General features: G+C 45.9%; 1 protein-coding gene across 9 annotated transcripts in view; it reads right to left on the bottom strand.

Annotated features, from left to right (window-relative positions):
* MTFMT (mitochondrial methionyl-tRNA formyltransferase) overlaps nucleotides 1–20,898 on the bottom strand; it is a 35,751-nt gene that overhangs the window by 7,416 nt on the left and 7,437 nt on the right. For 6 of the 9 annotated variants that reach the window (XM_085849502.1, XM_085849503.1, XM_085849504.1 and 3 more), the window contains 7 exons: nucleotides 17,739–17,948; nucleotides 8,291–8,488; nucleotides 7,175–7,297; nucleotides 6,963–7,065; nucleotides 5,943–6,018; nucleotides 4,564–4,655; nucleotides 2,393–2,468 (listed from right to left, as the gene is read on the bottom strand). In XM_085849502.1, the coding sequence (XP_085705628.1) occupies nucleotides 2,393–2,468; nucleotides 4,564–4,655; nucleotides 5,943–6,018; nucleotides 6,963–7,065; nucleotides 7,175–7,297; nucleotides 8,291–8,488; nucleotides 17,739–17,948 (878 nt within the window). The remainder of the gene's footprint in view (nucleotides 1–2,392; nucleotides 2,469–4,563; nucleotides 4,656–5,942; nucleotides 6,019–6,962; nucleotides 7,066–7,174; nucleotides 7,298–8,290; nucleotides 8,489–17,738; nucleotides 17,949–20,898) is intronic. The other 3 variants (XM_085849507.1, XM_085849508.1, XM_085849509.1) reach the window with 1 other exon arrangement.

Here is a 20,898-nt window from a genome sequence, read left to right as displayed (position 1 = left end):
TTGGGTATGTCAGATACACCATAAGCTTGTACATGTTGAAACAAATTGGTCTCATCCAAGCAACGGCACAAGGTGGAGGTTTTGTTGATGAAGGAAGGTTTGAGAAATTCATTTTAATGTGAAATTATATTGTGAACCCAAATGTAAACTGAGTATTTAGGTCCCTGGCGGTATGGAACGTACGCGTCATGTATTCCCCTCAGCCCTCACCACTCCACACCTTTCATAACCCAGCCATTGCCTTTTGCCCCCAAATGGTTATACGTGGCAAGGGACTGCACAAAACAAAAATACAGCATGAGCGAGATAAACGATGAGCCGAAGTACGAAACAAAAAGTAAACTCCCAACAGGACACACAAGCATCGTATGCAAGGCCACTCAAAGTGCCGAGCATGCCAGAAGAGTGGACGTGTGAACAGCGTGAGACGAGCCATGCATGTAGTGGACGAGTAGTGAAGAAACGGTATGGAAGCAAACCACACCGTAAGGGATAAATGAATGGAATGGAGAAAAATCAGGAAATCCGGAGTGCTCAAAAGATGCACACACTGGGTACGTGGAGCAGAGGTGAAATGAACAAAAGCCAGGTATGCGATGGCTGAGTTTCATGCACCATTTTAATGAGAAGAAGAGCTGCCCGATGCTCTTCGTCTCCCATCGTCCGTGCATTTTCCACACCTCAACGATTTGGATTTTTTTGGAATTTGGATTTGGATTTGGACAACGATTTTCCACACCTCACCTCATTTGGAGCTTGTGGCAAGTACAACATACTCTTCTCCAATGGGGTGGGCCTAGCCATCCTTTGAGGGATTCGTCCCCTGGATGAGGCACAAGCCAAGTGCTGATGGCCCAGGCAGTGAGAATTCCCATTTTACAGCAGAGAGAAAAACCACTTAAAATGAGCGTCGATCTTCTGCTCTCTTGGATTTTATGAGAGATGTGGTAGACATATTATTCTATTAATAACTGTTGACCATCAACTCCCTTCTGGTGAAACTACCAAAATCCAGGATCACTGCTCACCTCCACTCATTTGTTCCTCTTTTTTTCCCAAATGTGAAACAAACTTCCACGCTCTCTTCAATCTCATTCTTCCCTCCAGGTCTTCAAGACAGCTGTTCACCACCATCTCAGATCGTCTCCATTCCAAAACCATGATCTTTTTTACCCTCGTTAACCCATACCAATCCCTCCTCCTTCCAAATTGCTAGTTTTTCCCTCCTGAGAGTATTCTTCTGCATCCATCCAGTGCACCCCATGCGTTCTTTCCTGCCCCCCATTCCTCCCCACATCCATTGTTTGTCTAAGTTTCCCTCGATTTTGTCCTTCAACCCTGCAGTCGGTCCGTCAAAATCCGTCCATAACATTTTGAGATATCCTGCTCACAGATAGACAGACAATGACGGACAAACAGACAAAGACATAAGTTCTGTCCACCTTCGGTGACGGAAGTAATAAATTCTCACCACGTTTTTCCATTCCCCCATCCGCTGATCATTCGATATCAGTGTGTGGAACCAGTCATTTCAATCACTCATTGCAGTTCATCCGTGCAATTAAGTAACGACGTTTAATAATTAACGACAGCAAGAAGATCAACAACAAATGTAACTGGAAGGGAACTTGGTAGAGCACATCCCTCCACCACGTAATGCCTAATCCACAAGAACATATCGAGACCAATACATTTTTGTAATCTCATGCTATGTATCGTTTTTGGCCTCATCTCTCAATGGTGAAGAATGAATTAGAAAATGAAATAATACTTGTCTCCAGATACAGATTCGGATCTTCACCAAAATCGAATCAATTCGTCATGGTGACACACCCAACCTGTCTACCAAGTTTCATCCGAAGCCGTCAACAACCTTTTGAGATATTGTGTTATATATTAGTTTATCCCCATCTCTCAATGGTGAAGAATCACGAAAGAAACACTTGTTGGATCGGGATCCGGATTTTCAACAAAACTGAATCATTTCTTCCTCGTCGCACAACAAACGTGTCCACCAAGTTTCATCCGAATCCGTCCACAACTTTTTGAGATATCGTGCTATATATCATTTTTTGGCCCAATCTCTCAATGGTGAAGAATCACTTTAAAAATTCCAGTCGTCGGATCCGGATCTGGATCTTCACCAAAATCTAATCAGTTCGTCCTTGTCACACACCGAACCTGTCCACAAATTTTTGAGATATCCTGTACACAGGCAGACAGACAAACAGACAGACAGAATGAGGGGTGCAAAACATAACATCCTTCACTTTTGGTGGCGGAGGTAATCAAGCAATTAAACTGATATAGCGTAGCCTTTTAATCATGGCAGGAAACTACTCGTGACTTGTAGCAGGATAAACAAAAACTTCAAACAAAAAACAAAACATACCCAAAGGAATATTTACTGGGGGTTCCAAATCGAGAATCTTCAATGTTTGTCCTTTCCACAGAGTTCGAAGAGGCATCTGCAACAAACAAGCACATCAATATACAATGGCCTGCAAAAGTATTCACCCCACTTCAAAGTGATAATGATTAAAAAAAAAAAATGCAGATAAAATGTGAATAAGTTAGATTAAGAGAGAAAAATCAGATGATTCTCAGTTGCATAAGTGTTCAAACACTTGACCCAATTAACCCTAATTCACTTCAGGAGCAAATTAATTTGTTTGAAAGGTTTCAAAATAAGTGTAATAGGGTTCACCTGTGTGTAACCAGTGGTTTAAGTTTAAAAATAAATAAATAATAACAATTAAGCTCCCCCATTTATCTCAGGAGTTTTAAGGTGCAACTCACTTGGTAAACCAATAAGGCAAACAAACATGAAGTGAACCGCACGCACCACCCCTACCCTAGCCTTCCTCGGTAGCTTGTCCTTGACCCTCATAAGAGCTCTCGAGGGTGAAGACCTGTTTTAAACTTACCCTCACTCCTGTCACTTTCAATACCCTGCCAATCCTCTGCCATACACCCGGTACAAAAGGAAGAACACAAAAAACCCCTGGGTTCTTCTTTCGGTCCCAGCCTGTTATGTGGACCAGCCAGAATCGTTCTCCTTTCTGGTAGCAAGCTGTCTGGGGTAACCATTTGCCATCGATACACTCTGGAGATGGTCCACCTCTCTCATCTTGTCTTCGATGGTAGATGGTAACTCGTTTGCTCTTTTTGAGAGGGTGTGCACCACAAATATTTTGTGCTCCAACGGATGACAATAATCAAAATCGAAGTAGCGGTCCGTGCGTGTGGTCTTTCAATACCGTGACCTTCAGCGCTCCTTTGGGATCCCTTGTTACAAGCGTGTCTAGGAAGGGCTCCACTTTTCTCCTCGCCGAGGGTGAAATTGATGGATGAAAAGGTTTTACCGATGGCCTCATGTATGGAGTTCACCGTGTCAGTGGGACAGATGACGAAAGTGTCATCCACATAAAAAGAACCACACGCTTGGCTGCACTGCTAGGGTCGGAATGGTATACTCTTCCAAATCCTCCATCACCATGTTGGCAATGACTGCCGATACCGGCAAGCCCATGGCTGTGCCAAAAACCTGTTTGTAATATACTTCGCCAAAGACAAAGTACGTGGAAGAGGCAAGCAGAGAGAACATCACACACGACCATCGGGCTTCAGGCACTCACGGCCTGTTTCCACCGATCATCTTCCATCAACCGCCGGTTCGCTACCTCGATCGCCAGGGCTATGGGCACGTTGGTGAACGAGGCAACGTCGAAAGATACTATGGTATCGTGTGGTTCGATGGTGACACGTTTCACTTTTTTTTTTTAGCAAAGGCAGTGCTATTATGCAAAGGTGGGCCTCTGTGTAAAACCACCAGAGCAGTTAAACCTTGGACTTCAGGAGAATAATCCGTCTCTCCTCTTATCATATCTCTCCGTTTGTCTCTCGTCGCTGCACGACGATGTGCTCGAAAGATCGGACAGCTCGCCGTCACGCTCTGAGCTGCACTTTGCCCGTGCCGCACCAACCAATGTGCACGGCTACACCATCGTGGTAGAGCCACAATCAGCTCATGCCAGCCTAAAGTCCTCGCCTGTTCCCCTTCGTTGTATGAAAATGGTATTGCCATTAATAGGTTAGGCCTTATTTTCATTGCATGGTCCTCCTTCCCCTTTTCTTGTGTCCTTTGACCACCACATCCAGACAGTTTATTAATCGTCCTGTCCTTCCTTTTTCCCCAGATTAATTTTGTAAACCAACCCCCTTTTAACAATCAGAAGCATTTCCCCATTTTCCTGCCTTCCTGTGTGAACAGCGTCAGGTTTGGTTATTGATTGGGTTATCCTTGAGGGAATGTAGACTTGGTAGTAACAAGAACGGAGTAATATGAACACCGTTTCAGCTCATCATGGGGTTGTACCCCCGGCACAGAGTGGTCTGTGTTAATGGATCCTTCTGACGCAGCAATACAAAACACGAGATAAGTCAGAAACAGAAAGGTGATGCAACAAGGGAATGGCTTATTAAAAGGTGCACTGAAACCATACAGGGGTAATCTGGGCTGTCGATCATCCCACACCACATTCCATTCCCACAAAAACTCACTCTTTCATGAAGGGCTCGATGGAGTCGATCAACCTGTTCACAGGTGTGCTGCGACCACCTCACCCAGGCAAGGGTCATTGATGGCTTTGGTGCTGTAACAAAAGCCTATTTTAAGGAAGGTAATGCACCCAAAATGCCCATTGTTCTGGCAGAGACTTTCTCTCCAATCATCCATGGACATAAACATTTAACTTGTCATCATTTTGAGGATGGCACAACGCTGCTGGTTTCCTTCACTGGTAGGAACGTGGCCATGCTGCTGATGCAGCGCCCTTTATAGGTTAGAGTAGGAATTTGTAATTTGTTCAGGGTGCAGGTGATAACTCACATACTCTTCACGAAGGACAACATGTGATCCTCAACTTCAACCAGCTACTGGTGGTCGCTGGGACGCTCAGTTTAACGTCCATCCAAGTGGACAACTTCTGCTGACTCCAGCTCACTGCTAACTCCACCGAGTCCATCTTCATCTTTGCACGGTCGGTCTCCAACTCCACTGGGTCCGCCGAAGCTCCTCAACTCAGTTTCACCAAGGCTAGCTGCACCACAATTCACACCGTCGATGCCGACATAACAGTAGACTTCAAACCCAGTGTCAACAGCACCGCTGAATCTGTCTTGCCTTTCTTGATGTCATACGTGACTCTCGTTTCCACTCTGACCCAATTGTCATGCACTCCGTTTCACCTACAATCCCTGACTTCGTCAGCTCCTTTGCCACGCAGGTGAATGCCCTTACCAACTCAAGTCTAGTCCAGATTTTATTCAATGCAGGTGCAACTCTCCACCAAGGTAACCAAGGTATCACGCACCACTCCAGCAGCGTACGTGCACTGGTCTCAACCTTGTGCATCAGTATCCTCTCTCTCCATTTCAGTGTACAAATTGGACTGGCTTTTCCCAACTCCAGTGCACAAATGAAACAGGCATAGCATTCCTCCATTTTTATACTCAGGCCAATATCGACCAAGAACCAAAGTCAACGACACATCACTTCAAAATAAGACTGGCAGGATGGCCGAGAAGTGCGAATACTCGCCTCCAAGCCGTCAAGTCTGGGTTTAAATGTCGGCCCGGTGTTTCACATGCAGGGCGATTCATCAATGTGTGTGCCGTCCCTCGGATGGACGTTAAACTGGAAGTCCTGTCTGCCGGCGTTCATTGGTGGATGTTAAACATCCCACGGATGTCCTTCGTGAAGAGTAGGTGAGTTATCAACGGAACGCTGAACAAATTACAAATTCCTGCTCGAACCTACACATGGCATTGCATCAGCAGTATATCCCTGAAGCCTTGAGCTACATACAAAAGAAGAAGTTGAAAAGAGCAACATGGTTTTTATACGCGATGGAAATACTGGCACACATTGCGGAACCTACCGTGTGTCCCACCTTCTTTATCCTGCGGAATGCTGCACTGCACATTCTCCGGCAAATCTCGCAATGCCCGCACCAGCTTGTCAAACATGTCCGACAGGGCACGTTAAATTAACAGAACAGATGCAGACATTCATGAGGACATGCATGTGTTGCAGCAAAAGAGGAAAGACTGAAACGGTAGAGTGTATATTTGAAGTGAAATAAGTAAAGGGATTTGAAAAAGTTACTTTTCACAGTCAAAGGTACCGTTCTGAAATATAGAACAAGCCTCACGTTTCAGTGTGGTTCTCGTGTTTTTTCCTTTTAAGGGGAGAAGGGATAAGGAGTAGGGTAAAGAGGGCGAGGGCGTGAAGAGGGCGAGGGCGTGAAGAGGGCGAGGGGGGACGTGAAGAGGGCGAGGGGGGACGTGAAGAGGACGAGGGGGGACGTGAAGAGGACGAGGGGGGACGTGAAGAGGACGAGGGGGGACGTGAAGAGGACGAGGGGGACGTGAAGAGGACGAGGGGGGACGTGAAGAGGACGAGGGGGAACGTGAAGAGGGCGAGGGGGACGTGAAGAGGGCGAGGGGGGACGTGAAGAGGGCGAGGGGGACGTGAAGAGGGCGAGGGGGACGTGAAGAGTGCGAGGGGGGCGTGAAGTGGAGGCTCCTGTGGTCTGTCATAGAAGGATTCCGAGAAAATTGAAGGCTGAAATGTATGAGCCAGGGTTTAAACCAATTATAATATATTGGTGCAGAAACATTAGTTTTAAGAAAAGGGGAAGAGAGATGGGGAGGGTGGGGGCAGGATGAGAAGCGGGGAGGGCGGGATGGGATGAGATGAGGAGAGGGCGGAGATGGCGAGGGGGTGGAGTGATGGGGAGGGGGTGAGAGACAGGTGGGGGAGAGAAGAGGAAGGGGGGGGGGAGACAGAGAGACAAAGATTCGTCTCCCATGATTTAATAAACCTCATCCTCACAAAATTACAAAAGTTAGACTCTAAAACCTTCCTGTGAAACAGCATCGAATGTTCCAACACTCACGAGGTCAGCACCGAGGTGAGCGAGGCTGGTGGCGAGCTCCCGAGTGGTGCAACGATGGTGTACGGGTACTCTTTGTCGAAGCAAGATGGGCCCGACATCATATCTACCAAAAGGTAAAAGAACAAAGCACAAAGGTAATTGCAGAAGACGTTGAGGAGGTATGCTGCTCAACCATCACTCCTCTGTTTTGTAGCTACATGCTGAAAGCATACTTGTGTGGCCGGATGTGCATGATGCAAATCCCAGTCTCCTTATCCCCACTGAGTACAGTGTGCGTGATGGGAGCAGGGCCTCGCCAGCGTGGCAAAAGGCTCGGGTGTACGTTTACAATCCCACTGTAAAGGTTGATGAAAAAGAATGATGAGAAGATGTAAAATGGACCTACTCGCACGTATTATCACCTTCACTGTGAGAGCTGTGCTCATCCATCTGTTGATAAACAAAAGATACACACATCTCATGATGCAACACTGCCATTTTCGAGCAACTGCACAAATGGTAAATCCATCAAATTTCATCCTCGCATTTCACACCAACCGGGTTTACACAACATTTGCAGGTGTGCAAGAACTCAAAATCTGAACTGAGATTTAATTTGGTTATTTATGTTGGACGACCAAGAACAAAATCACATGAAGCCTGTTATGTCCCTGCTTTGACCCATGTCATTGGAGTTCGATTCCCGACCTGACTGTAAACCTTTTTCAGCATGCCACTGGCAGGACAATGCACAACGGAGTACGCAGTCCTTTAGGAGGGCGGATAAACTGGCAGACGTTCAAGATCCCACTCTTTCAAAAAGAGCAGGCTGTTGTGTGCTGGTACAATGGCTGCATTCCAGGTTCACCCTGACCAGCACTGGGAAGGCAATTGCAATCCAATCAATGCGTTCTCTCTTCCATGAAACATCATGGCAGCATTGAAACTCAGACAGAAAGAGGCTATTTGGTCAGTGATGTTTGTGCTGTGTACATACTCAGTACTCCTCAGCACTGTAGATATGACTAATCAGGACAATGTAGGGAGTTTGTCGAGGGTACAGAAAGTAATGGCCAGTTCTTTAAGTGAAGACGGCATAGTCCGGTTCACATCCTCAACTGAAGGACGAGATGCGGCAACTGCTTTCTGGCACTGCAGTTAAACCCGAACCAGTGAGGGATTGAAACCAGACCAGACATCTCAATGGGTCAGCGAGTTCGCAACAGAGCCATCCTGCCTCACCGGCGATAGATGGCTAACTTCAATGTTCTTGCATACTTATAAACAGTTTTAAGAGATAACATTGCAATGCACAAACATCACGGTTTGACTGATGTCGAGCTCCTTACTAAGGGAAAGCAGCAGTAAGGCTTTCCGGAAGCAGACGGCCGAAAGAGACGACCACTCCGACGTGAAATGAATGATGTGTGGGTGGCATGTAAGGCCACACGTGACACGTTAGGCCAGCCTTATCCACCAACTCCACGACAGCTTTCTGGGCTTTCTTGTGCACGACCACCTCCAAAGCTCCCACCAAACCATCTGCTCTGCAACAAGAAACATTTTTACAATGGCCGGAAAAACATTCATTTGCACAGCAAAGTACAATCACATCAAGTCGCAGTTGTGACTCGGCCATATCATTCTGAGACCAATTGTACATCGATCAAAGGACATGAACAGGTCATACATGTTGCAATGCATGAAAATAGTTCCGTGGAGTTAATTGAATAAGTTTAAAGGTATTCCCCGCTTAACGAACGTTCTTTTTGCGAAAGCTTGCCACAACAAATGGTTTAATTGACGGCTGTTCGTCGTCGCTTAACGAAGGTGTTCGTTTCATTCGCTACACAAGGAGTTGCCACAGTGTCTGGTGATTGTGCAGCGTGCTTTTCCACCGATTAACTTTTCAAAAGGCTTGAGAATCATAAACTACCACCTCCCGAGACCTTCTCCTCAAGAAATTTGGACTCACGATTGTTTTGGTAAGTATTACAACTAAATTAACGATATTATATGCCTGGCGTTGGCTTAATGGTTCGGGTGGTGGGCTTGGGATCCGAGGATTCCGAGTTCAAATCCCGCTCAGCTTTTGAACTAATACCAGGTGGGGTTGATTCTTCCTGTCATCCTTCTGAGGTTGGCAAAATGAGTGCCAGGATGCTGGTATATCGTGTCGGAGTGGCGACCCGTCCAGGATTGTGTCCAATAGCCAGGAGACCGCTTAGGCAGCAAGAACACTGCACAGAGTATGGTCCCAATAGATGGATGGATGACTATCATTAGGTAAATAATAATGTTATAATGTCACTTGTAACTAAAACCATCATTATAGCAAGCAATAAGGCTTTGTTTATAGGACAAAGAATTGGGGTTTGGAAACGAAATGCAATTTTCCACACAAGAAATAATGGAAAATGAGATCCGCATAACGAAGGTTCGCTGTACTAAGGGGTGGGTATAAAGATACCATGAAGTAAACCCGTAACCCCTTGGTTAATACACAAAACAGTGCTTAAGTGCTCTGGTTCAAGTTCCTTCACAACCTGACTCGATCTTCTCCACTCTGAGAGTTCGACTTCTCAACTTCAAAAGCTGAGGATCCCCGTTTTAAAATTGTCTGGTTTAAAAGTTTTTGTTAATTGGTTAATGTAATGTAGTTACACGTCACATTAACCACATTCACTTGTACCCTTGTATCAGGTTTGTGTGTCCTTGTCTGGGCCGGATGCTCTCGTGCGACTCATTCATCTCGATGCTGTGTTTCCTCACCTCCTCTTTCTACATTTGTTCATTCTCCTGCACCTTGCCCCATTCTTTCCCCTACTCGTTCCCCAGTTCAGGAACCTGTCTATGTTGCCACCATCAGTGCGTTACCTTTTTCTCTCCGCTACATTGTTCTTTCATGATTTTGGAGTGAAAAATGAAACGAGAGCGAGAATTGCTTTGCAATACATGTCCCCAACTGATGTGATATTTTCTAAGTCGAAAAAGGGCATAACTGTGAAAAATTGACTGAACGTCCTGAAACTCGAACTTGTTCTGCAACTTACCGTAATGAAGCCATGTACCAAGTTTCAGTTGAATATGTCAAAGGGTATGGAAAATAAAATAAAATAAAAAGGTTGAAAAACCACAGGTGGGATGGATGGATGGTCAGACAGACGGAGAGAAACCTATAGTCCCCTCCGGTGAAACCAGTAGGGAACTAATCATCCAATGCACATGCGTACATGAAGCAAAAACGTGTGTGTGACCGGGGTGACGGTTCATAGCTGAATCAGGATTCGAACTCCAGCTAGACAGAGAGGTGAGTGTGCATTTCCTGGGAAAGCCACACTTCAAACCTTGCCTCCAAAGCCAGTCACCGACTGGGAATCCTCCGTCGTGCAAAGTCCTTCCTCGGCCCACCTGAGCTCCTGACAATTTACAAAGCTTTCGTCCGCAACCTGATGGAGTACTGCTCTCCCCTCTGGGCTGGTGCTCCTGCCTCCCACCTTTCTCGGCTTCAAGCTGTGGAAACCAAGGCATTTTGGATCATTGGCATCTCCCACAATGAGGCTGAGTCTTTGGACCTCTCACTTTCTCACCACAGGCTGGTCGGTGGTCTGTCTTCTACCGTCTCCTATCCAGCCTCACCCTCCCCCCACCCCCCTGCTCTCTCTGCGATTTGTCCCCACATTTCCGCAGGGCGCTCAAGGTCCGCCAGCAACCCCCTCCTGGTAAAACTACCAAAATCATGAATCACTGCTCACCTTCACTCTTTCATTCCACTTTTTTTTTCCCCCCACCTTTGGAATAAACTCCCTCACTCTATTCAATCCTATTCTTCCCTCCAGGCCTTCAAAACAGCTGTTCACCACCACCTCTTATCATCCCCCATCCAAATCCTTCATCTTTTCTACCCCCGATAATCCACCCAAGCCCACCTCCTTCAAATTCCCCGCTTTTCTTCCTGAAAGTCCCTGTAATGTCCATCTTGTATTCCCCATGTTCCCCACCTCATCCCTCTCCCTTCCACAGATCTCCGAATGTCTCTGTTCCCCACTGTTTTGTCCTTCCCACTCCCGCCCTTCTTGTCTCATGCCCCCCCTTTCTGTTCTTTCATACGAGCCTCGAAAGGAATACAAAAAAAAATAAAAAAATAAAAAACTGTAGGCCATCCGCCGACAACCTTTATTTGTGCTATTCACACAAAAGCAAAATAAATGGATGTTTTTGTGCATAATTTTGGTTTTAGCCAGACGTTACGCACCAGCAAACACATCCCTTTATTTGGGCGGTGTACAATGGTGCGTTCGGTGCTGAAAATAACCTGACGTACATAGATGAAGAAAAAGCATGCGTACGGCTTCTGTGCATGTATAATACATTATGGTTATAAACCTGGGATCATTCCGCTTGAACTGAACCATCGACTGACACCTAGGGCTCAGGCCGGCCGATGTGTGCTGCTTCATGTAATGGCAGTGCAAGATTGTATTGTGGTGCAGTCAGGCCAGCTGTCCAGCCAATGGGTGTAAAGTTGTGGAGTGGAGTCAGGGCAACTGAAAACTGACTCGTCGATAATTATATGTGATATTTTCTAAGTCTAAAAATGGCATAACTGAAAAATTGACGAAACGCCCTGAAACTCGAACTTGTTCAGCAACTTATAAAATAGCAAGTTTTAGTTGAATATGTTAAAGGGTATGGGGGAAAAAAAAGTCAGAGAAACCACCAGGGTGGAACAAACAGATGGACAGACAAAGAACAAACCTATAGTCCCCTCCAGTAAAACCGGCAGAGAACTAATAAGTGGTTTTTTTTCACCTAAATTATGATATAGTGATCCATCGTAATGTGGCTAGAGCATTTAAATTGTTAAAAAAACGGAGTACCATGGTAGTCTGATTGATGGTACCTTGCTGATGAGTTCTGGCTCTGGGCTGAGGAATGTTTTTCAAATTGGCTGCCAAGTTAACCTGTGTATACGATACTAGCATGGGAACACGTTGTTCCAAAGTTGTTGGCATTTTGAAGAAATGCCTAAATTGTGTTTGCTTCCAATTCTTGTGTCTCAAACCCATCGTTTTCTGAACCCACCTTACCCAGTCACACCCAGCTGTTCCTGGACTCTGTGTCCTTTTCTCCTGACAAAGTGGAGAGTTTGCTGTAAAACCTCGACTCTGATTCTGCAACCGGTCCAGATGGCATCAGCCCACGTGTCCTAAAAACATGCTCTTCTGCTCAAGATTGCTCACCCCCTCTCTGTTCTATTCACCCTCTCATTTGCTCAAGGTCGTTTGCCATCTGCTTGGAAATCAGCAAACATTACCGCCCTGCATAAAAAAAAAACGGTGCAAAAACAGATCCCTGCATCTACAGACCAATCAGCATTCTCCCAATCATCAGCAAGGTCATGGAATCCATCATCGCTTCAGACATTAAATCCTTCCTCTTCTCCAATGCCTCAATTTCCGATCATCAATTTGGTTTCAGACCAGGTCACTCGACCCTGGATATGCTGCTTCTGCTCTCCCAACAATGGATGGAGATACTCAATGCCAGATATGAAATCAATGCCATCCCCCTCGACATATCACGTGCTTTCGATGTGGTCTGGTACTCCACCCTGCTCACCAAAATCTCTTCCTATGGTATCCAAGGACATCTCCACTCATGGCTCGAAGACTTCCTCTCTTGTCGCAGCCAACGTGTGGACCTAAATGGAGTTCTCTCATCCCCTCTTCCTGTTCAGGCTGGAATTCCTCAAGGCAGTGTTCTGGGCCCTGTTCTTTTTCTGGTTTTCATCAATGATCTCTCCGATTATCTGGAAAATCCTCTATCTCTTTGCTGATGACTCCACCCTCTGCCGTACCATCTGTCATCCCTCAGATCAGCAAGCAGCAGCTTCTTCGCTCTCTGCAGATCTGGATAAAATCACAAAGCTGGTCCAACACGTGGAACATGTCTTTCAATCTTGACAAATCTCACACTCTCACTATGTCACTCCGAAAGGACCTTCTGGAATCCCACCCCCCACCCCCATCCACTTTCTCAACAATCCTCTGGAGGGAGTCTTTTCATTCAAGCTTTTAGGTCTCACTATCTGCCATGATCTATCCTGGGAAAGCCACATTTCCAACCTGGTCTCCAAAGCCAGTCGCCGACTAGGAATCCTCCGTCGTGCAAAGTCCTTCCTTGACGCATCTGAACTCCTGACCACATACAAAGCTTTCGTCCGCAGCCTAATGGAGTACTGCTCTCCCCTTTGGGCTGGTGCTCCTGCCTCTCACCTTTCTCAGCTTTACACTGTGGAAGCCAAGGCATTTAGGATCATTGGTATCTCCCACGATGAGGCTGAGTCTTTGTGTCTCTCACACTCTCACCGCAGGTAGGTCGGTGGTCTTTGTCTTGTACCGTCTCCTCTCCAGCCTTGCCCCTCCGCTCTGTCTGCGATATGTCCCCCCCCCACATATTTCTGCGATATGTCCCCCCCCCTCCATATTTCCGCAGGACGCTCAAGATCTGCCAGCAATCCCCTTCTCGTAAAACTACCAAAATCACGAATCACTGCTCACCTTCACTCTTTCATTCCTCTTTTTTCTCGCCTTTGGGACAAACCCCCACATTCTCGTCAATCCCACTCTTCCCTCCAGGTCTTCAAAACAGCTGTTCACCACCACCTCTTATCGTCCCCCATCAAAAAGCACGATCTTTTCTACCCCCGTTAATCCACCTCCTTCAAATTCCCTGCTTTCCTTCCTGAAAGTCTCTGTCATGTGAGGACCTGAAAGTCCTTGTCGTGTCCATCCTGTTTACCCATGTACCCCACCTCATCCGTCTCCCTTCCACAGATCGCCTAATGCATGTTCCCCACTGTTTTGTCCTTCCCTCTCCCACCCCTAGTCTCCTGCTCCCCTTGTTTTATGTCCTGCATGTTAGCTCTCATACAAGCCTCGATATTATATACCAAAATATAATAAAATATTTTTGTTTTATTGTGTTCAGATGATATAAGCATTGGCGTTTGGATGATATAGTTACGGACTCGGGTCCGGGTCACGAGGGGGGCGCTCCGATAAGCCTGAAGCCGATGAACCGCAGATAACTCCGCAACATGACTGGTTGCTAAGCAACCACAGACGACATCTGAGATGCTTAATTTAGGTCCAGGGTCCAGCGTCCAAATCCCGCTTTACCTTCCTGGCAAATGAATCACCCCAGATAAGGACTGTGCTTCCCAACACTCCACTGCTATTAATCAAAACGGCTGAGATATACCGCAAGTGGAATGTTGGCTACGACTAATTACAACAAAATGGCAGGGCTGAACTCCCTGTGACCAATTACACACTATGTTCTAACCAATGGAAAATGACTATCCAACAGTTTGGAAAGCAGTTTATGAAGATGAGCAAAAAGGCACATATATACAAGGCAAACAGTGCCACGAAAGAAAGCTCTTACCCTCGAGTACAGAAGCCCACTTAATCAACTTAATCACAGGTTCTACACATAGGCACCTCAGTCATTTCGGGGAAAGGAGATAAGAAAGAGTGATAGACAGAGAGAAGATGATGGGACATATTGGCGGCCCCTCGCTCACCCGACGCAATTCGGTAGGCTCACCTTGGTCAAAACGAAAGAAAGAGGAAGAGAAAGAAGAGGGGGGTAGAGAATGTAGTGAGTAGTTTAGGGAGAGGTGCAAAGGGTTAATGCCTGCAGTGCTTTAGAGGAAAGTGTGAGATGAGAGTCAGTAACCTAGCCCTGAGAAGGATGAGGGCTTGTCGTTGATTGCTCTTGTGCGTTCAAAGGGAATGAATTTGAAGTAGAAAAGCAAGAATAGATGGTGTAAATCATTGTGTCGTATCCGGCACATCCAGGGAAACTCCACTGCTTGGTCCGATTGTCAGCCCTCCACTGCATTACTCACCAGCCCGTTCGTCCTCGCAGGCTCACTCTCAGCTCATGACTTCTCCAGACACTCAAGCTCTCAGCCCTTGAATGTACCTGCTTATATGACTCCTGGGAGGAGCGTGGTTTCAGGACCGCGCAGCACCTGGCTGTACCCTCGAGCGCAGATTTATCTTCTTGGATGTTTGCCTCCTCATTGGTCTGTCTTGTATCCATGCGATACTCATTGGGTGGGCCCATCTCCTGCAGCGCTAACGACAACCAAGGTGGGGCATCGGTGATGACATCGTCTCTGGAGGCCCACCCCATCTGCCAGCGCACGAGTCTGCGCTGCCTTATGTTTCTGTTGGTTGACTGGATTTGTAATGCATGTATGGATGTGCTGCAGAAGTGAGAAAGAGAAAGAGAGAGAGAATGAAGATTGGGGCATTCTTTCGGCCCCTTGCTCAACCCACAGAAACAGGCGGGCTTGCGTCGGCACAAAGTGAAGGGTATGGAAGGAAGGGAAATGCGGTGCGCATGTCAGTGCAGTGTCAGGAATGTCGTGTGCATGCATTTCTGGAGCCACGGCACCTGTAGATCACGTGCTGCATTCACTCTTGGAATTCCCTTGGTCAGCCTGGTATCAGCGCACTCATCCAGGCAATAAACTCATAACGGCAGGTTCGTCCGAGAGCTCATGATTCATCTGACAGCACGTGGCTCAGCAGACAGCAGCGCAGCAGCAATAAGACAGTAGGAAGGCAGTTCTTCAGGCGGTGGCGGCTTATGGTTCATCAGACATGCCGACCGCAGACAGTTCGTTTGTTGGCTCACTCAGCTTTTATTGAGCATGGAGCGAGGCATGGCAAAGGCGCTTGAGGCAACCTCTTACCTGCTTGTGTTGCATCTCCATCGGCCCAGCGGGTCAGCTCCATCACGTCCGCACATCCGAGCCACGCCCACAGCATTAGCGTTTCCATCAGTCGTGTTGAACATGCAGGAACTGCCTTGCCCGATGACGACAATAGCAGCACTCGGGTTGGCTTCGAACGTGTGTCGGTGTGGTTGTGATGTCAAAATTTACAGGGGGGGGGGAGGTAGATAGGATCGGTAAAATAATTTGAAGGGATTAGGGACAGCAGGTACTGGAATGGATTGAACCAAGAGGGGGTTTAAGCCCCTGTCACACCTTGACGATTTAGCCAGCGTATGCCGACGTATGAAAAATTTGTCTAAAACGCTGGCACACGTCGACTATGTTATGGGTAAGTTTTGTATGCGTTAAGAGCATGCTGGCATATGTCGTAGTACGTTGGCATACATCGTAGTACGCCGAGCTCGTCGACAAATTTTAACATGCTTGAAATTTTTCGACGAATGCCAGCGTATGACTCACACGTTCCGCATACGCTGGCCGTAAGTTGTAGGCACGTTACGCGATCGTTGACACACGTTACTTGTAAGTTACTCATAAGTCGAAACACGTCGAGGTAATGTTTAGCTTACCCGAAACTTATTTCTAACCTATGAGTAACGTGTTGTAGGCACGTTATGTGATCGTTGACGCACGTCGACACACGTTCCTTTTTAGTTACTCATAAGTCGAAACACGTCGAGGTAAATGTTTAGCGTCAGTGTTCCAGACTCCATGGTTTTGTTTTTTGGTTTTTTTCTTCGGCATAACGGTGATGTTGACACTTCGATTTCTAGTGCGGTTATAATATAATATAATTAATAGGCTGCTGCTCAACGATTTAAATCATAACCGCACTAGAAATCGAAGTGTCAACATCACTGTCATGCCGAAGAAAAAAATAAAAATAAAAAAACCATGGAGTCTGGAACACTGACGGGTTCCTCCTGTGTGAACCTCATTTTTATCTACCAATTCCCCTAAACGCTGCCAATACGCCATTATACGGTAGCTGTAAGTTAATAACACGTTCAGTAAGTTCTGTGGTCGTCCAGAAGACGTCAAATACATCTACATACGTCAATATGCGTTGGAGATATGTTACACATAGGTTTAAAGCACATTATTCGAAGGTTAAAATAAGTTTCGGGTACGCTAAACATTACCTCGACGTGTTTCGACTTATGAGTAACTTACAAGTAACGCGTGTCGACGTGTGTCAACGATCGCATAACGTGCTTACAACTTATGGCCAGCATATGCGGAACGTGCGTCATACGCTGGCATACATCGAAAAATTTTCAACATGCTGAAAATTTGTCGACGTACTACGACGTATGCCAGCGTGCTCTTAACGTGTACAAAACTTACCCATAACGTATTCGACGTGTGCCAGTGTATTCGGCAAATTTTTCATACGTCGGCATACGCTGGCTAAAACGTCAAGGTGTGACAGCGGCTTTACAGAGTTCGAGAAGTAAAGGGTGAAGGCTTTTCGGGAAGCACTGGGAAGTGGGGTTCGGAAGTGAAAGGGCGAGGAATTTGGATGGATGGAAAGTTGAAGGAGGGATGGATGAAATGAAGGAGTCTCAAGAAAGTGAAAGATCACTATTTTGTTCCCTGCTGACACTCAACACATTTTCCCGTTCCCGATACCAGAGGAAGGTACCTGACCAAGTACATTTACGAATGAAATATCTAACTAGGGAATCTCTTTACATGTTGAACGCTCCACCTCAGGGTCCATTTTCATAACTGCAACAATATATTATGCATTAGTAAATTGGAAGTTTTTAAAAAAAAATTTTAGTGAAAGAAAAGGTGAAGTTTTAACCTTTTGGCAAATGAATAAACACGAGCATTACACATTCCCAAAATCTACAAAAACAATTGAGGCTCGTATATCAGCAAGTCTTTAAAAAAATTTTCTAAAATAATCATAAAAACAACAATAACAAAGACATATAAAGAACAAAATCAAACGAAAAGTTGCACGACCTCACCGGGCCTTTATCAGCGATTGTAGAGATTCTGCGGCAAAGGTGTCCGACCCAAAGAAAACGATGCCCCATGGAGGACCTTTTCCTTCCACGTCCCCGGAATGGCATTCCCTTCGGTGCAAACGTTGGCGCAGAAGCAACGTCCCACTCCCTCCGGCCTTCCAGGAACCGGTGAAAAGGCCAGGTGCGAAAGCGATCATTTTGTTTAAAGGTCTGCGCGTGGACAAAGGAGATGGTGATTGAAACGAGCGAGTGGAAATCCAGTACTTCACCAATCACTTTACTTTCGACACTGAGTACACTTTGGTCTACATTCAGTGGAGTGTAAAAACATTAGGGTGGGACTGCAAGATTTGGGAATCAAAGGAGGAAGGGGTTTGTGAAAGAAGTAGATGGTGAATGAGAAACAAAACAGAGATTGACATTATTGAGTTGAACATCAAGTGATCATTTTTTTGAAAGGTGTGCCGGTTCCCCACTACCTTTACTCTTGAAAATCAGGCAAAAATCATGGAAGGCCCATGACCAACTTGGTCTACCTTTGCCCAATCTCGTTTGACAATGACAACAAAAAACCAACACAGTTCAGGATGTGTTCAGTCACAAACACATCATGGAAAGTCTTTGACACAAAAAGACCCTTTGCAGATGTTTTTTGGGGGGTTTTTTATCATCGATAAATTTCCTTGTTGACGAGCATTTTGTTATTCAATGAATATCAAGTGATAAAGGGAGAAAACACAGGGGAATTAAGGGAACTGTTCATGCCAAAAGTCCACCATTATGTAATGGTGTGATCAGGAGAGAAAAAAAAAGGAGAAGTTGCAATCTGTGTCAAAAAACAGCAAGAGAAAAAGGTGACATTAAGGAGGGAATTAATGTAGAGGATTCTGGATGGATTGAGATTAGAGATTGCAAAAACAGTAAGATACTGGTGAGATGCTTTTATCACGCTCAAAGTGTGAAGGAGTACATGAAGAATTCAAAAGAGCATGTGGTGAGGGAAGAGTGTTGATTTTGGGGGTTTTAACTGGCCAGGGATAGATTGGGACCAGGAACAGGGAAAGGGAAGAGCAGATGAGGATTTCCTAGTTTTATTCCAAGATTGATTTTTAACCCAGTTTGTAGATACACCCACTAGGAGTGTAGAGTGCAGTGTGAGACCTCATTTTAAGTAACGATCCTAACATGGTGCAGAAGGTGGAGACAGGGGAGCATTTAGGATCAAGTGACTATAACATTGTATGTGCGAAGATTGTATGTGCATTGTATGTCCGTCTGGAACCCCATCCACTTTCTCAACTATTCTCTTGAAGTCCATTCATTCATTCATTCACTATCTGCCATGATCTTTCCTGGGGAAGCCACATTTCCAAGCTGCCTCCAAAGCCAGTCACCGACGGAGCATCCTCTGTTGTGCAGTCCTTCCTTGGCACACCTGAGCCCCAAACCACGTACGGTGCCTATAGAAAGTCCACACACGATTTCAAAATTTTCACCATTTGTTGCCTTATAGCCTGGAATTAAACTGTATTAAAGCAGACATTTTCCAGCATTATTTTACATCGCAACCCACAACTTCCAAATTAAAATCAAATTATACAGATTTCAGAAAATTAATTAAAAATACGAAATTAGAATATCTTGGTTGGATAAGTGTCCACCTCCCTGAGTTAATACTTGGTGGAAGCACCTTTGACAGCGATTACTGCTGTGAGTCTGTAGGGATAGGTCTCTATTAACTTTGCACACCTTGATTGGGAAATATTTGCCCATTCTTCTGCACAAAACTGTTCAAGCTCAGTCAAGTTGCGTGGGAGTGTTGATGGACAGCAATCTTACAAGTCATGCCACAGATTTTTCGATTGGATTTAGGTCAGGGCTCTGACTGGGCCATTCAAGGACATTTATCTTTTTGTTCCTTAGCCATTCCAGTGTAGCTTTGCCTGTGAGCCTCAGGTCGTTGCCATGCTGAAAGGTGAACTTCCTTCCCAATTTTTAGTTTTCTTGCAGAGGGCAGCAGGTTTTCCTCTCGGATTTTTCTGTATTTTGCTCGATCCATTTTCCCTTCTATCCTGGCAAGTGCCCCAGTCCCTGCTGATGAGAAACATCCCCATAACATGATGCTGCCACCAGCATACTTCACAGTAGGGATGGTGTTCTTTGGTTGATGTGCTGTGTTGGGTTTGTGCCAAACGTAACGTTTTGCATTTAGGCCAAAAAGTTCCATCTTGGTTTCGTCAACCACAAAACTTGTCACATGGCTTCAGAATCTCCGGAGTGTGGTTTTTTTGGATACCTCAAACGGGACTCAAAGTTGGCTTTTTTGAGTAATGGCTTCCTTCTTGCCACCCTCCTGTGCAGGCCAGACTTGTGGAGTGTTTGCGATATTGTTGTCACATGCACACAGTGACCAGTCTTTGCCATAAAGGCATGTACCTCTTTCAAAGTTGCCAAAGGCCTCTTGGTGTCCTCTCTGATCAGTCCCCTTGCTTGGTCATACAGTTTGGAGGGATGGCCTCATCGAGGCAGGGTCTTGGTGGTACCATACGCCTTCTACTTCTTAACGATTGTCTTAACTGTGCTCCAAGGGAAATTCAAGACCTTTGAAATATTTTTATACCCATCCCTAATCTGTGCCTTTGTACAACTTTATCCTGGAGGTCTTTTTAAAGCTCCTTGGGACTTGCGGTTGAGCGTTTGCTGTGAAGGAGGAAACCTACATGACCAGCTGATTACCTCCACCACTGAAGGTGAAGGAGGTTATGTTTTCACCCCTTTCTGTCTGCTTGTTTGTATGTATGTGTTCAGGATATCTCAAAAAGTTGTGGACGGATTCTGATGAAACTTTGTGGACAGGTTCGGTGTGTGACAATGACGAACTGATAAGATTTGCGTGAAGATCTGGATCCAGATCCAGCTACTAGAATTTTAAGTGATTCTTCACCATTGAGAGATAGGGCCAAAAACGATATCCATCCACCCATTGGGACCAGACACTGTGCGGAGCGTTTGTGCTGCCTTAGCAATCTCCTTGGCTATCGGACACAATCCTGGATGGGTCGCCACTCCGACACAGGATACCAGCAAGCTGGCACTCATTTTGCCGAACTCGGAAGGATGACAGGCAGAATCAACCCCACGTGGTATCAATTCAACAGCC

This window comes from Eptatretus burgeri, chromosome 12 (assembly GCF_056783735.1).
Source record: "Eptatretus burgeri isolate ZD-2024b chromosome 12, Ebu_testis_v1, whole genome shotgun sequence".
In the NCBI taxonomy this organism is placed as follows: domain Eukaryota; kingdom Metazoa; phylum Chordata; class Myxini; order Myxiniformes; family Myxinidae; genus Eptatretus; species Eptatretus burgeri.
Note: the sequence above shows the minus strand (reverse complement) of the source record. Positions and strands in the feature narration are given on the sequence as shown.